Raw genomic sequence first — 16,018 nt, forward strand, 5'->3', positions numbered from 1 at the left:
GCTGGAACCGCCCGATACGGACCAAGATGCCCAGTCCCATGCCAGTGTCTCCTGGGTTGTGGACCCAAAACCAGACTCTAAGCGGAGCCTCAGCACCAAGTATGAGACCACTATCTTCTAAAACAACCCACTCCCTGTCTCCACTAGTCTCACTGTGCCTTTGCCACCCAGTCCTTCTGCTGTCCTCAACTCTCTCCTTCCAGCTGCTGGCGCCAGGGCCCCACCTCCGCTGGGACCCGCTCTGCTCCTGGCAGCAGCTCTAGACGCTGCACTCGTAGCTCTCATACCTAACTCCACTGAACACTGTGAATTCTCCCCCTTGGGCTGAGGACGGCTTGGGGGGGTGAGTTGCCTTTGAGGTGGGCACCAAGAGGGCTAGGGGCCCAGTGGCATCCAGGAAGCCCCTGCGGCAGGCACTGTGAATCCTGAGGGTAGGGAAGTCTTCGAGCAGAGTCCAGACGGCACCACTGATAACTCCCTGAGTGGGCCGGGCCCTGCGGTCCCTTCTCCTGTCTCTTGTACTCAGCCACGGCTGGGTGCCACCGCCAAGAGCTAACTGTCTGTTTCACCTTTGCTGACACAACCAACCACTGTGACCACCCAGTGCCAGAACCCCCCAGCGCTATGCCCACAGCTGGCCTGCAGCCCCGCCCCGCCCTCCTCTGCTGCTCTGCGGTGCTGGCCTCACTCTCGTGGTCAGGCCTTGTGAGACCCTGAGCTCAGTGACGTGGCTTGACCAGGGACAGACTGCTTTCTGTGAGGGCCCGAGGCTCGCGCCAGGCCCTTGGGCACGTGCCGACGCCAAAGTGTGGGGCTCTGAGCATCTGGACAGCCACAGGCTGGCTCCACTCGGCAGCTCTCTCAGTCCCGATGGGCCTTCCATTCCAGGGGATGGGGTGGCATACATGTGGCTGGTCCCTCGTGTCTTCGCCGTTGAGTCACAAAGTCTGGAAGCCCCGGGCCTGGCTCCTAGCTCGCCGAGGAGGAAGGCCTGTGCCCTGTGTGCACGATGCACCTTCTTCCCTCAGAACAGCTGCCTGAGGACAGGGACCTGCGCCAAGCAACTTCCACTGTCTCCAGGAGCTGATCCTTCTCCACGGTGCGGGGTCAGAGATAGTCAGCCCTTCCCTGCTCGGCCTGCCTCAGCCTCCCGCCTGCTCTGAGAGGAGAGGCCATGCCGTCTGTCCCCCGCCCGCAGCTTAGCAGCTGGGAGGGTGGAGTGGAGGCTTTGGAGAAGCCCCGCATTCTCTCATGCGGGCAAATCAGTTTAGACCCAGGAGACAGGAAGGAAGCACTTCCCGTAGGAAGCAGTGCACGTGTAGCATAGTCCAGAGGAAAAGCCAGAAGTTATGGCAATTATTTTGGAGCTGAAACCCAAGTTGCTAAACCAGGGCGGGGCCTGCCTGCCTGTCCTTGTGCCTTCCCTGCGCGGACTCGCTGGGCCAGCGGCAGCGGTGGGCGGTGGCTGCGGGTGCTCAGAGCAGGTGGTGGGTGCTCAGGGGAGGCTGTGAGCACCTTCTGCCCTGCTCTGTGTTTCCTTTCAGTTTCCTGCACTTTATGCAGGCCCTTCGGTTAACCCTTTCCTCCCCCGTTGTTTGCTTCTGCCAAGCTGAGCCACTGAGGAACCACACTGTGCTGCGGGAACATAGCCGTGGGGAGCACAGGCTCCTCCCACCGCCGCCGCCGCCTCACCTGCAGCTGAGAAGACCCGGGCCCCTCCGCTGCCCGTAGGACCCCCTTTCAGCTGCGCGGCCGGGCCTGCCACCACCAGGTCTTGCAGAGTGAGCCCTGCCCTGGCTGCAGAGAAGCACTCCAGGCCTCTGGCAGAGGAGACTGGAGCTCCGAAGGCTCGAGAAGTGACTTATTCAGAACATGTTTTTTTTTAATAGAAAACAATCTTTTTATAAAATGAACTTTTAACACTTGGCTCAAACCTCTAGGTTAAACTGCCAGTCTTTAGACAAGTGGCCATGGGGTCAGAGGACAGGGAAACTGAAACTGGTCAGAAGGCCGGTGTGTGCAGCCCCTGTTCTCAGGGTGGGAGCCTGGCGTGGCCCCGCAGGGCTGAAGAGCAGGCAGCGGCCTGTGGGTGAGTTGAAAGGAGCAGGCTCGGGGCAAAATCTAGTGGGCTGGTGACAGTCTGCTCTCCAAATTCAGCCAGGCTAGTTGCTGTTCTTCACGAACTGCCCAACTTCTTGTCCCTGCGCAGAGCTGGGCAGCTCCTCAGCTAGGAACACAGCCTTGGAGGCACCTGGGCAAAAGCAAAGGCTTCCAGTCCGTTCCTGGGCTTCCGAATGTGAAGGTCCAGTGGCCAAATGGAGACGAGGGGCAGTTTCTGGTGCCGTGACATCTGGCGCCGGGAGCTCCAGGCCTCTCCTCGGTCTCTGAGAGCACTGCCCTGGGCGGGTGGCCCGCAGCCTCTCTGGTGACACACTGCATGAGGTGCGCCAGAGAGAACAAGCAGCTTTGTTTTGGGCATTAATGGGTAGGTCAGCTAAGATTGCTACTTGCCAATTTGTGATTTGTCTAATCAGGTCTGTGTGATTAGGGCTCGTTTTGATTCTCTGAATTATTGGTTTGATTGTTATATTCTCAGCTGCTAGGCTCATCTCTGGGTAGGTGTGGAAAAGGTGACAGTCCATTGACTCTACTCCAGTGTGGCCTTCAGGGAGGCTAGCATCCTAGTGCACCACTGCCTGAAGCTTCCTGCTGGCTTGCTTTGCTTTTGAAGGTAACGGGTTGTGTTCTTCCTCCTGGACCGTAGCAGAAAGGAAGGAGCTACTTCCTGTGGTGTTGCGAGGCAAAGCCAGGCCAGCTGCGCGCCTAGTACCTCCCAGGGTAGGGAGCAGAGAGGAGCGTCTCCCCACGGGTACTTCAGCAGGCCTCCTGCCTCCCTGGCACGGTTCATTCTGGTCTCAGGGTGAATATTCCAGGCTTCAGCAGCACTGCTCTTTCCCAGCAAAGGTTATGAGTTTAAGTTCTTTGTTGGTGTGTGTGCAGAGAGAGTACTCTTGGGCACATTCACAGCCCCGGTGGTCAGGCTGGGCCTGTGGGCTGTCTGTCTGCTGAGCGTCCAGCGCTCCTGTGGTGGAGGCAGGTTGTGCTCCGCGTCTTGGTACTGAACTAGGACCTCGACCCCTTCAAGTTTTATTTCATTTCCTGCTTCTTTCAGGGCCTGTGAGGATTCCTGTGAGCTAACACTGTACAGTATTCAGCCCCTGCTTTCTTCCAGAAGCTGACCAGGAAAGCTAAAGATCTAGAGTAGGTTGTGCTGCCTCTGCGGCCGCACCTGTGCTGATGCCTTCTTCCCCCTAAACAAAGCTGTACAGACACTACGATGAGTTGCTCAAGCTGTCTTTTGTTTTTAGATCATACATAGGTGTTTCTTCCCCTTGAAGCTGCTATATCTTCTTTATTTATTCAGGGTGTTTTCATTTTGGCAAGCCTTGGCTAGTCTACTCTGGCTCTGGGTTTTGTTTTAAGATTGGTTTATTTCTGAATACTCAAGAAAGGAAAGTGGATCTTTCTTTTCTACTCCTCCTCTGGGGCAGGTACTTTCCCTTCCCTAGAAAGGTTATTGTAACTTTAAGGACAGGCTTCAAGCGGAAAAGCCCCTAATTTTGCACTTCTCTAAGTGCAGGTCATGCAGTGTGGCAAGCCCTGTTGCTGCGTGTCTGAACTGTGAAGGAGCCCGTTTCGGTGGGAAACTTAAAATGGGTTCGTACCCATCCCTGGCCACAGGCTCCTCGCTGTCCTCTCCTCTTCTGCTCGCCAGCTGCTCTGTGCGGCAGGACCGTCCTGACAGGCTCTGCATTTGCAATGTTCCGCATCCCTCTGCGGCCGCCAGCCTTCCCTACCAGGGGCAGCTCCTTCAGAAGCCTTGGGTTTGAGCAGGCAGCAAGCATAGCTGCAGTTGTCGTCAAGACAATAGAAAACCAGTCTGAACTTGGTCTGTTTTGAGATGCCCAGGCCTGTAGAATGCAGTTCACAAAAGTATTGTTGCTAATGGTGTGGCAACGGGACTGAATTGTAATAAAAATGTTATTTAATCTTTGTCTCTGTATTTTGATACTTGAATGACTTCCCCTTTTGTTTTACTGTACATATAATTGTTAATCTGTCTGATTTTGTCTGAATTATAAACATCTTAAGGTACCAAACATAACCAATCTGTGCAACAACATAGACTGACCTCACTACACAGAGAGTGTAAATATTCTTGGGCTTCCAGCTTTGGTTTTATTATTTTCATAACTGTACAACTTAGAGCAGACCGAATTAATAAATGAGAAGCAACATAAAACCACCCTTATTTTTTGGAGTCTGTGAATTGGAAAGTGTTGACTGTTTTCAGGCAGAAGCGTGGCCACAGGCTAGTTCTGGGTTGGCAATGAGCGTCCTGCTCTGTTCGGCTGGGATGACAGTCTGGGAATTCTGCTTCTCTTGCCCCCGCAGCAGTTACAGTTCACCCTGTTCAGGTGCAGGGGCCCGGCTATTCACCTTCCTCTCTTTGGGGACACGTTGCTGTGAACACCAAGCAAGAGCCGCGTTTGAGTATTGCCACATGTCCATCTCTGCATCGTGGTCTGGCTGTGTCAGTCCACAGACGTTTATTGGACATCTGTGTACCAGGCAGCACGGGGGGTCTAAAGCTGTGATTGTGGAGCTTAAGTTCTGGACATAAACAACTAGCTAGCAGCCTGAAGCCGCACTGAAACCGCGCCGTGGTAGGGACGAAGGGGGCAAGGTGTTCCCACAGGACTGGGTGGCGGGGAAAGGAGGGGGTGGATACTGAGCTGGGATTTAAAGGGGAGAATTTGGAAAGGCACAGGTAACAGTAGCTCCTTCATCGGTGGAGCACCTGTGTTCCGAACTTGGCTAGAAGCTTTACCAGCAGCGTCTCCTTAGCCCCACACCTCTCTGGGCAGGTGCTATCACCTCTACTCATAGAGAAGGGCCCAGGGCCAGCGGGAGGGACCTTGGGGCCCTCTGGCCCAGCAGCTGCAGCAGCGAGAGCCCCTGCTCCCAGGGCTGCTTCAACCCCACCTGCCCGGCAGTGAGCACTCCTATTCATGAGTTTCTGTGAAATCTTCCACTTTTTAAAAGGGCTTTAAAAAAGAAGATCACTGATCTAGTCCAATACTCAGTTTATTGGTGAAGAAAACAAGGCCCAGACAAGGAAAATGATTTTCTGTTGGCCAGCGAGCTAAAAACCCAGCTTGTTACTCCCAATTAGGGCTTCTTAGGCCACACTACATTCAAACTGGGAAAGCAGACTGAAGCCCGGTCATGGAGGGCCTCACATTCCAGACGAAGGGGTCCATCATCTTCACACCCCGTTGCCCCTCTGGCTGGGGCATGCTTTCCTAGGCAGAAGAAACATGGTGGCCAGAAGAGAAAGGTCTGGTTATAACTAGTGTCACTGCTCTACTAGAACAGGGTACCAGGATATAGTGCCACTGTCATAATCCCTTTTGGCGCCACCTGACACATGAACCTCTTACTCTGGTCAACCCCAAGAATGCAGTGCTGATGGTGCCCCGGGGGCCGACAGATGGGGAGACACAGACCAGTTCGCACTGGGCACCCGGGCTTGCTGTTCTGAGCCACAGGCAGCACTGCACCAGGCCACGTGGAAAGCAGAGCTATAGGGAAGGGAGAATGGAAAGACGAAGGAGGGGTGGATGGGACGCGCTCGACAGCACTGCGTCCGTCCACGTGGCTCTACCCCCGAACCATTCTCCATCTCCCTCCAGCTCTCTTTAGATAGTGGGGGTACACGCTGGTGGCCTCAGGACCTGGAGGCAGGGAGCACTGATCATAGAGTGGAGGGTGAGCTCACCTCCCTGCCCTCTTCCACGTGCTCCTCTCTCTACCCCTTCGGGGGCTTGTTTCTGTCACACTCCCCCACATCTTTTCAGCCCCACCCCACCCCCGCTGCCTTCACAGATGCTCTGGTCCAGGCTCCCAGGTAGCTGGGCCATCACTATTGCAGGTTGACATAGATCACCCTCAGCAGTGACCAGGCTACTGAGGAGGAAGAACTTTGCAAACTGGAGCACCTTCCGAGGCAGCACAAAACACCCTCGAGTTAGCCATGGCCACCCCTGGCTTCCTAAACCCAGAGGGCATCCAGGTCCCACGCAAGTCCCACAGACAGGGACAGGCAGACATGCAGTATGACATGTAGTTCAAACTGTGGCTCACACGGCACCAGTTGTCAACAGCAAAGGAAAGCAGAGATTTGAACCATTCCTTGCTCTACACAGCCTCTAGGACCCTGAAACTTCTTTTTTCAGGACTCAGCTGTTAGGAACACTATTATAAACAAGTATTTACCAAATAAAAAGAATTTCCCAATACCATAAAATATTTATTACCCACTAAATGGAGCTGGGACAACTGGGTAGCCAAGGGGTGAGGGGGTGCAGGGAGATTCCTGTTCCTACTTATGCCAAAATAAAGTCCATATGGCTCACATATTTAAATGTAAAACAGAAACCTCAAGGCTACTCAAAACTAGAAGTGGAGACATTTTTTCTCATAAGCATGGTATGAGAAAGGCCTTTCAAAACATGTTATAAAACTCTGAATCCATTTTTTTTTTTTTTTCAGACAGTTTCACTCTGTCACCCAGGCTAGAGTGCAGTGGTATCATCATAGCTCACAGCAACCTCAGACTCCTGAGCTCAAGTGATCCTCCTGCCTCAGCCTCCTGAGTAGCTGGGACTACAGGCATGCGACACCACACCCAGCTAATTTTTTCTGTTTTTTGTAGAGATGGGGTCTCGCTTTGGCTCAGGCTGGTCTCAAACTCCTGGCCTCAAGCCATCCTCCTGCCTCGGCTTGCCAAAGTGCTAGGATTACAGGCATGAGCCACTGTGCCTGGCCTGAATACACTTCTTTTAAAAAAGATATATATGTATGACAAACCAAACATTTCTGCATAGCAAAATGCACCATTATGAAAAGGAAACAATCAAGAAATAACAAGGACATGTAACAAGGACAACTTGATAATAGCTGTCAAAAGTAAACTGTAACATCTACATCCAGGAAGATCAAGCAGATGTATTTTTCCAAGCACAGTTAAAGCCCCTAGTGGAAACACCGATGGGCACGGACAGAAGCCCAAACAAAAACCTACTTTCCCAAGTCAAAGGACCAGGAAAGGAACAGCCTAGCAAGACAGAAACTTTTGGACAATAACTGCTCTACTCTAGCCAAACAGCACAGAAAATCCTGTGGCCCACCCACGCCAGCAGAGGCCCAGTTTGGAACCTAGACTTTTACCCTTCCCAGGCTGCAGTGAGGTGCCCAGCACTTGCCACTGAGATGGTGTCGGGGCGGCCTAACGGAGAGTCGGACGTTCGCCATCACCCAGTGGTGATGTGGCTGCTCCCAGCTGGGAGCCAGTGGGACTCACAGGGGCGCTGACACTCCCCCACCCACGCAACCCAGCAGTAATAAGCAGCCTCCCACTGCAGGTGTCAGTGGAGGCCGGGTGAGGAAGCTGGACTTTGACCCCCATCTGGTAATAATGAGGTGATGTTTCCCCCTCCCTTGCTGGAGTAGAGTCAAAATCAGCTAAAACAGAAGGTATAAATAAGATCGAGTCTCAGAACATAAAACAAAAATGTCCAAGTTTCAATAGAAACTTTTTCATACCAAAAACCAGAAAAATCTCAACCTAAAATTTAAAAGGCAATCAACAGACATCAACACCAAGATGACAAAGGTGTTAGAATTATCTGACAAAAATTTTAAGGCAGCCATGGTAAAAGTGTTTCAACAATTATGAACATACTTGAAGCACATGAAAAAACTGAAAGTCTGAGCATAGAAAAGATATTAAGAATCTAATGGAAATTTTAGAACTGAAAAATACAATAACCAACACAAAAAGCTCGGTAGATGGGCTCGAGTAGAGTGGAAGAGAAAAAGAAAATGTACAAACTGGAAAATAGAATAGAAATTACCCAGTCTGAAAAACAGAAAATAGGCTGAAAAGAATGAACAGTGTCAGGGATCTCTGGGACTGTAACCCAAGATCTAGCATTTGTGTCAACAAAGTCCCAGGAGAGGGGGAAAAGAGTGGGGCTAATAAAGCACTCAAAGAAATAATGCCGGAAAACTCACAAAATTTAGCATCAAACAAACCTAAAGATTCAGCAAGCTGAGCAAACCCCAAACCAGATGAACCCTGTGAAATTTATCAGATTTAAAATAGAGTCACTTGTGTTTTAAAGAAGAAGAAGAAAAAAAAAACATGACAAATAGAGCCAGGGAAGGCTATGAAGAAAGGGTTCTCATGCATAAATGCCTGATAATAAAAACTATTACAAAAGACTGCAGAACCACAACCTTGCACAAAGGCCATTGCAACCTTACATAAAAAAATACTTTTGCGAGGACATCTGTTCAGCACCTGACTGTCCAACCCCAGACTGGCACCACCCTTGTTACTAAGCCTTGTAGCCAAGGGTGATTATTTCAAAACAATTACATAATCCTCATTTTTCCTTTAAAAACTTTTGTCTCCCATTACCTCCTTGAATACACATAGTTTCCTCTGGCACACATATTCCCACCCCAGTGCCCCATCCCTGAATATGTACCGTCTTCTGTTAGAGCCTCTGTTGCTGAGGCTGACATAGGTGGCGTCAGCAGTGGGACTGAGGCGAGCTCACTTTGGAAGACTCAGCGGCCCCTGGAGTCGTGTGCAGGGCTGCCCAAGCCCTTCGTGTTCTCCATGTCTGTGAGTCCCAGTCGCTGCCCTGGTGAATCTGCTCTAGGATTCTCAGACTCTCTTCCTTTATTGAGTTGTGTTTTACTTTATTTGAGATTTGTTTCAGTTATATGTCTGGCTTTAAAAAAGGACCTTAAATCTCTCCTGGATGGTAAAACTTTTGTCTTTGCTGGCAAGAGCTATCTGGTATAAGGACAAATGTCCTGGTTTCTACAGAATTTACACTGTGTCTCTGAAGCATGTCTTTTCTGGTGAATTTACTTTTGGTTCTTTCTGTATACCTAATTTGATATTTTGTTTAATCTGCATGCCTGTGCTAACATTATTGTGAGGACTCTGATTTTGGTTCCATTTTGGTTTGGTTATATGCATGTGTAAATTATTTAGTGCTTTTCCCTTGCTTGTTTCTGGAAATCTTCCAAGAGCAAAAACATCCTAAATGGTGAGAACGACTGGACGGCTAATTAAAAGCCACTAGGGAAGTTGCCAAGGTCTAAAACACTAGTCCAAACTCTTGACATTCTCTTACAGGATTTATAGGATTTTCTTTGCTCTCAAGAAATTAACAAGAAATGGAATGGGATTTTCAAACATTAAGGCATGCCAGGTTTTCTGGGACTCCAGCCAGCTACGTAATATCTCCCATTCTTACACACATTTTTAAACTGATGGGCAAATTACATCAAGGAAAAGTCAGAGCTCAATGGTCTTTCCTCAAACTCTCTCGGAAAGAAAAACCAAACACCTGTAACTATAGAGTTAACATATAGAGTGTTCTAAGCTCTTTTTTTTTTTTTCCCTGTCTACTTTGAATCTGCTTTTTTTCTTTTTTTCCTATTTTTTTTTTTTTTTCTGAGACAGGGTTGAGCTCTGTTGCCAGGGCTAGAGTGCATCATAGCTCATTATAGCTTCAAACTCCTGGGCTCAACCGATCCTCCTGCCTCAGACTCCTGAGTAGCTGGGACCACATGTGCGTGCCACCACTCCCAGCTAATTTTTTCTATTTTTTGTAGAGATGGGGTCTCATTTGTGCTCAGGCTGGTCTCAAACTTCTGGCTTCAAGCAATCCTCCCACCTCAGCCTCCCAAAATGCTAGGATTACAGGGATGAGACACTGCACCCAGCCTAATTTTTTTAATTTTGTAGAGATAGGGTCTTGCTATGTTGCCCAGGCTAGTCTTGCCCTCCTGGCCTCAAGTGATTCTCCCACTCAGCCTCCCAAAGTGCTAGGATTACAGGGGTGAGCCACCACAACCATCCCAAAAGGATTTTCTATACATTTTTGGCAACTGACCTAAGAAAACCAAAGATTTTGTTTTATCATGATAAGTGCCTGTGTTCTCTTTAATTGGATTTTTTGATTACTTAGGAAAACTGAGATTTGAAAAGGTTAAGGTTTTTACATTCATGTAACTTTCCCTATTGCTTTTGAAGTCTTTTGATTATAATTCTGGTTAAATTAATTACTATTACTTTACAGCAACAGTCCCTAACCTTTTCAGCACCAGGGACCTGTTTCATGCATGACAATTTTTCCACAAATGGTCGGGGATGGGGGAGGAGGTGGAGCTCAGGCAGTGATGCAAGCTATGGGGAGTGGCTGTAAATACAGACGAAGCTTCTCTCCCTTGCCTGGCCTGCCTGCCGCTCACCACCTGCCGTGCAGCCCCCAGGTCCCTAAGTTTCATAGAAGACAACTTTTCCGTGGATGGTGGAGGCAGGGTGCAGAGCTCCATGGCCCGGGGATTGGGGACTGCAGCTTTACAGTGACCTGTGATCCTGTTTTGATCAAGTGTTTTATATCTTTTGGCATCTTTGATGAGCTTCCCCAAATTATGTCTTTTTGACTTAGAATTAACTTTGGGATTTTCCTTTTGAGCCACTGGAGAGCATCAGAGAATGTGTCTCTCATCTTACAGAGCTGTTAAATGATTAGGCTTATTTGGTAAATTGTATGGGAAACATTATCAAATGACAAGTGATGCTAGATCTTCTTTCAGTTACATTTATGGGCAAGTTATTGATATGAATGTTCCAAAATTATATAAAACTCTTAGAAATCTAACATGTCATAGATCTTAATTCTGGTTGTATTGTATGCCAGAAAATAGCCAGATTTCCTTGTCAATTGCTGGCTACAGTGAACTTCCATCACGTTTTTAACCATGGTTATTCTAAGTCTCTGTCATCCATAGTTGTGACTTTTCTCTACTAGGGCATCTGTAATCAAATTCATGGAAAAGACTCTAACAAGTACTCTTACGTATAGATTTCTAGTAACTTCAAGATCAATGTACTAAATAAAATTTTTTCAGAACTCTAATGAAGAAACTGATGAATTCATGAAGCTGCTAATCGAGATGAAGGAGAACAAAAATTAATTACATGAGACTAAGTAACTGATGAAGATAATGTTTTTATTTTATTTGAAACATCATTGGTTGTTTCCTTAAATGTTTTATTTTCCATATTTAAGGGAATTTTTTCTCTTAAGCTATCTATACTTTATTTGTGAACAAAAGTGGAAGCATTTTTTTTTCTTCCTACTTGACAGCTTCCAAAATTCAGAAACTACTTGTATTACCTTTTATGGCAATATGGTTATTTTCATAAGTTCAATAAAAACTTGCTCTTTATAGCAGGGTGCAATTGAAAACATTCTTTATAGTACCAAGGCTTTGACTGGAATATCATATTTGAGAATGTACATAGAATGCCTGGCTTCAAGTGTTCCCAGCCCTACAGTGAACAACTAAAAGTTGTCACTTCCTAGCAGGCCCAGGAACCTTAAGAATGTAGGTCAAAGCTAAGGTCTGCCTTGGTTTGGCTTCTTAGCCTCAAGAGGTAGGTATGTGTGTATTTATAAGACACAGGGTTTCTCTATATTGCCCAGGTTGAACTTGAACTCCTGGGCTCAAGCAATCCACCTGCCTCAGCCTCCGAAGTAATTGGGATTACAAATGTGTGCCATTGCACCTAGCTTCAAGAAGTTCTTAAATGTGAGATTCCTATGTGATCAATGTAGACAGAAAAAGTTATATTTCTAAAGAAAAGCTATAATATACCTGTTATTAGATTATAGCTCTGCTCAATATTTTCAAGTTCTTGTTATCTACCTATGGGCTAGAACACATCTTAAAATCATCTAGATTGCTCCGGTCTAAATTTCTTTCATGGAATTAATAAAAACAGGAATTGTGTTCCTAAAGCCCTATAAAGCTGAAACTAGATGAATTTTAAGGAACAAGTGCCATGCCTAAAGTATGAGCCACACAAAAAGTTCACCAAACCATGCAATGTCATAACCAAAAACATTCAAACTGCAAATCAGGAGAAATTGATATTTTCACACTGTAGACAGCTTTTCTCAAGATGTTGGAATAAGACTCCCTACATAATGAGACTCTTAACTCTCTCTCTCTTTTTTTTTTTTTTTTGGAGACAGAGTCTCGCTCTGTTGCCCTGGCTAGAGTGCCGTGGCGTCAACCTAGCTCATAGCAACCTCAAACTCCTGGACTTAAGCAATCCTTCTGCCTCAGCCTCCTGAGTAGCTGGGACTACAGGCATGCGCCACCATGCCCGGCTAATTTTTTCTATATATCTTTAGTTATCCAGCTACTTTCTTTCTACTTTTAGTAGAGACGGGGTCTTGCTCTTGCTCAGGTTGGTCTCGAACTCCTGACCTCGAGCTATCCTCCCGCCTTGGCCTCCCAGAGTACTAGGATTACAGGCACAAGCCACCGCGCCCGAGCTCTTAACTCCCTTAATGCTTACCATTTTCACTTGACAGGGTAATGGTCATTTGATTTCTTCAACTGGTTGCCTTTAAGCATAAGTTCATGGCTCAAAATCATTATGCAAACTGGGATTGCCATATTACTATTAATTTTACTTTTACTTTAACTTTTTAAACTTTGTATGTTACTTGTTAAATTTTTGCAGAAGTACAACGCCTGGCAGAATATGCTCCTAACCAAAAATGCTGGTCCAGCACTTTGAGATGATAGCAAGACTAAGGAACAGATAAAATTGAATTTAATAACAGACTCCAGGTAGACTTAACCTAGGAACCACTCCCTCAAACCTCCTTTGTTTCTCAAATGTGGGCAAAAGCGTTTTGCTTTTCTTTTTAAGAGATAGGGTCTCAGTCTGTCACACAGACTGGAGTGCAGTGGCACCATTATAGCTCACAGCAGCCTTGAACTCCTAAGCTCAAGTAATCTTCCTGCCTCAGCCTCCTGAGTAGCTAGGACAACAGGTGCACACCAACATACCCAGCTAACTTTTTAAAATTTTTTGTAGAGAAAGGATCTTGCTATGTTGCTCAGGCTGGCCTCAAACTCCTGGCCTCAAGCCATCCTCCTGTCTTGACCTCCCAAAGTGTTAGAATTATAGGTGTGAGCCACTGAGCCTGGCCTAAAAGGGTTTTGACACTGATTCCTAGTTGCTAATCACTCTCTCCAATGTAGGACCAGCAATCCAAGACAGGTCCATCCTGGCATTGAGGGACATCAAAACCTAGCTATATAATGATTGATCATCAAAGCTTTTGAAGAAACATCTTGATCACAAGGGGGAAATGTGAAAGTCACCAGAATCAAAATGGAGACACCTGTTAGAGCCCGGAAAGGCCACGAAGAGAGGGTTCTCATACATAAATGTTTGATTACAAAAACTATTACAAAAGACTGCAAAACCACAACCTTCCACAAAAGCATCTCAACCTTAACACAAAAAAATACTTCTGCAAGGACATATGCTCAGTAAATGACTGTCCAACCCTGGATTGGCACCACCAATCCAGGTGGTGTTGCTGTTATTGATCCTTGTAGCCAAGGGTAATTATTTCAGAACAATTATATAAACCTCCTCATTTTTCCTTTAAAAGCCTTTGTCTTCCTTTACCTCCCTGAATATTTACAGTTTACTGTGGGACACCTATTTCCATTGCAATGACTTATTCTTGAACAAATATCATTTTCTTTTAGAGAGCCTCTCTCTGTTATTTAGATTGACAACCCAAAGAAATCCATCCCAAGATATGTCATAAATAAGTTTCTAAAAATTAAAGACAAAAAAATTCTTGAAAGGAGTGAGAGAAAAATCACACCTTACCTAATGACAGTAGATTTCTCATCAAAACTGTGGAGGCCAGAATAAAGTAGCACATAATATTCTATAGGTGTATAAAGAAGAGTTGTCAGGCTGAGCACAGTGGCTCATGCCTATAATCCTAGCACTCTGGGAGGCTGAGGTGAGCAGATTGCTTGAGGCCAGGAGTTTTAGACCAGCCTAGGCAAGAACGAGACCCTATCCCTACAAAAAAATAGAAAAATTAGCCCGGTGTGGTGGTGTGCACCTGTAGTCCCAGCTACTTGGGAGGCTGAGGCAGGAGGATTGCTTGAGCCCAGGAGTTTGAGGTTGCAGTGAGCTATGATAATGCCACTGCACACTAGCCCAGGCAACAGAGTGAGACCCTGTCTCCAAAAAAAAAGCATGAACCAACTATATGATACCTATAAGAAACTCACCTCAGATAATAATAGCATAGGCAGTTTGAAAGTAAAAAGATGGAAAGAGATATATTATGCAAATGTTAATCAAAGGAAAATAGGAGCAACTGTATTAATATCTTATAAAGTAGATTTCAGAGCAGAAAAAATTACAAGAGACAGAGAAGGGCATTATATAATGATAAAAGGGTCAATGTACCAAAAAGAAATAGCAATCCTAAATGTGTATGTACCAAACAACAGAGCTGCAAAATATGTGAAGCAAAAACTGACTTGAACTGAAAAGAGAAATTTGGACAAATCCACAAATGCAATGGACTTAATTGTGTCCCACCAAATTCATACTTTGAAACCCTAACCCCTAATATGTCTATATTTGGAGATGGGGTTTTTAGGAGGTAATTAAGATTAAATGAAGTCATAAGGATAGGATCCTAATCTGACAGGACTGGTGGCCTTATAAATAAGGAAGCGATCTCTCTCTTTCTTTCGTCTTCGCCTCCCCTCCCACATGCATGCATTGAGGAAAGGCCACCTGAGGACATAGAAGGCGGCAACCATCTACAAGCCAGAGAGCCCTCACCAGCAATTGACCCTGCCAGACCTTCATCTGGGGGTTCTGAGACTCTGGAATTGTGAGAAATAAATTACTGTTGTTTAAGCCACCCAGTCTACGGTATTTTGTTATGGCAGCCTAAGCAGACCAATATAATAAATAAAGTTGGAGACTTCAACATCCCTCTATCAACAACTGATAGAACTAGGCAGAAAATAAGCAAGGATGTACAAAAACTCAACAACACCATCAACCAACAGGATCTCATTGACATTTATAGAACACTCTAGCCAACAACAGAAAAATGCACATTCTTTTCAAGTGCCCATGGAACATAAGCCAAGATAGACCATATCCTGAGCCATAAAACAAACCTCAACAAATTTAAAAGAATTAAAATAAAAAATCTACTTCAACCACAGTAGAATGAAAGTAGAAATCATTATCAGTAAAACAGGAAATTCTCTAAACATTTGGAAATAAAGAACACACTTCTAAATAATCCATGGGTCAAAGAGAAATTCTCAAGGGAAATAAAGATATACATTAAACTGAATAAAAATGAAAATACAGCATTTCAAAATCTGTGGGACAAGGTAAAGCAGTGCTGAGAAGGAAATTTATAGCACTAAAATTCATATGTTAGAAAAGAGGAAAAGTCTCAAATTAATAATCTAAGCTCCCATCTCTAGGACCTACAAAAAGAAGAGGAAATAAAAATATGCCCAAAGCAAGCAGAAGGAAATAATAAAGATAAAAGCAGAAATCAATGAACTAGAAAACAGAAAACAATAGGAAACAATCAATGAAACAAAGCTGGTTTTATGAAAAGATTAATAAAATTGAGAAACCTGTAGTCAAATTGACAAAAAAGAGAGAAAAGACACAGATTACTAATATCAGGAATAAAATGGGATATCGCTATAGAACCTACAAACAGCAAAAGGATAATTAGAGAATACTATGCAGTTCTTCACCATAAATTTGGCAACTTAGACAAATAGACCAATTCCTCAAAAAATATACAGTCACAACTCATCCACTGTGAAATAGATCAGTTGAGCCTTATGAGTATTAGATCCGTAATTTAAAAAAAATCTCCAAGACCAGATGATTTCACTGGAGAATTCCACCAAATGTTTAAGCAAGAATTCTGTGCAATCTGTTTCAGAAAATAGAAGAGAAACACTTCCTGATTTG

At 45.7% G+C, this 16,018-nt stretch overlaps 1 protein-coding gene across 5 annotated transcripts in view; it reads left to right on the forward strand.

Annotated features, from left to right (window-relative positions):
- ANKS1A (ankyrin repeat and sterile alpha motif domain containing 1A) overlaps positions 1-3,309 on the forward strand; it is a 194,096-nt gene extending 190,787 nt beyond the window's left edge. For 2 of the 5 annotated variants that reach the window (XM_045543540.1, XM_045543545.1), the window contains 2 exons: positions 2-99; positions 889-3,309. In XM_045543540.1, the coding sequence (XP_045399496.1) occupies positions 2-99; positions 889-937 (147 nt within the window). In that variant the 3' untranslated portion in view covers positions 938-3,309. Of the gene's footprint in view, position 1; positions 132-888 lie in introns of those variants that run through there. The other 3 variants (XM_045543544.1, XM_045543547.1, XM_045543542.1) reach the window with 2 other exon arrangements.
- The last annotated feature ends 12,709 nt before the right edge of the window (positions 3,310-16,018 follow it).

Source organism: Lemur catta, chromosome 2 (assembly GCF_020740605.2).
Source record: "Lemur catta isolate mLemCat1 chromosome 2, mLemCat1.pri, whole genome shotgun sequence".
NCBI classification, from domain to species: domain Eukaryota; kingdom Metazoa; phylum Chordata; class Mammalia; order Primates; family Lemuridae; genus Lemur; species Lemur catta.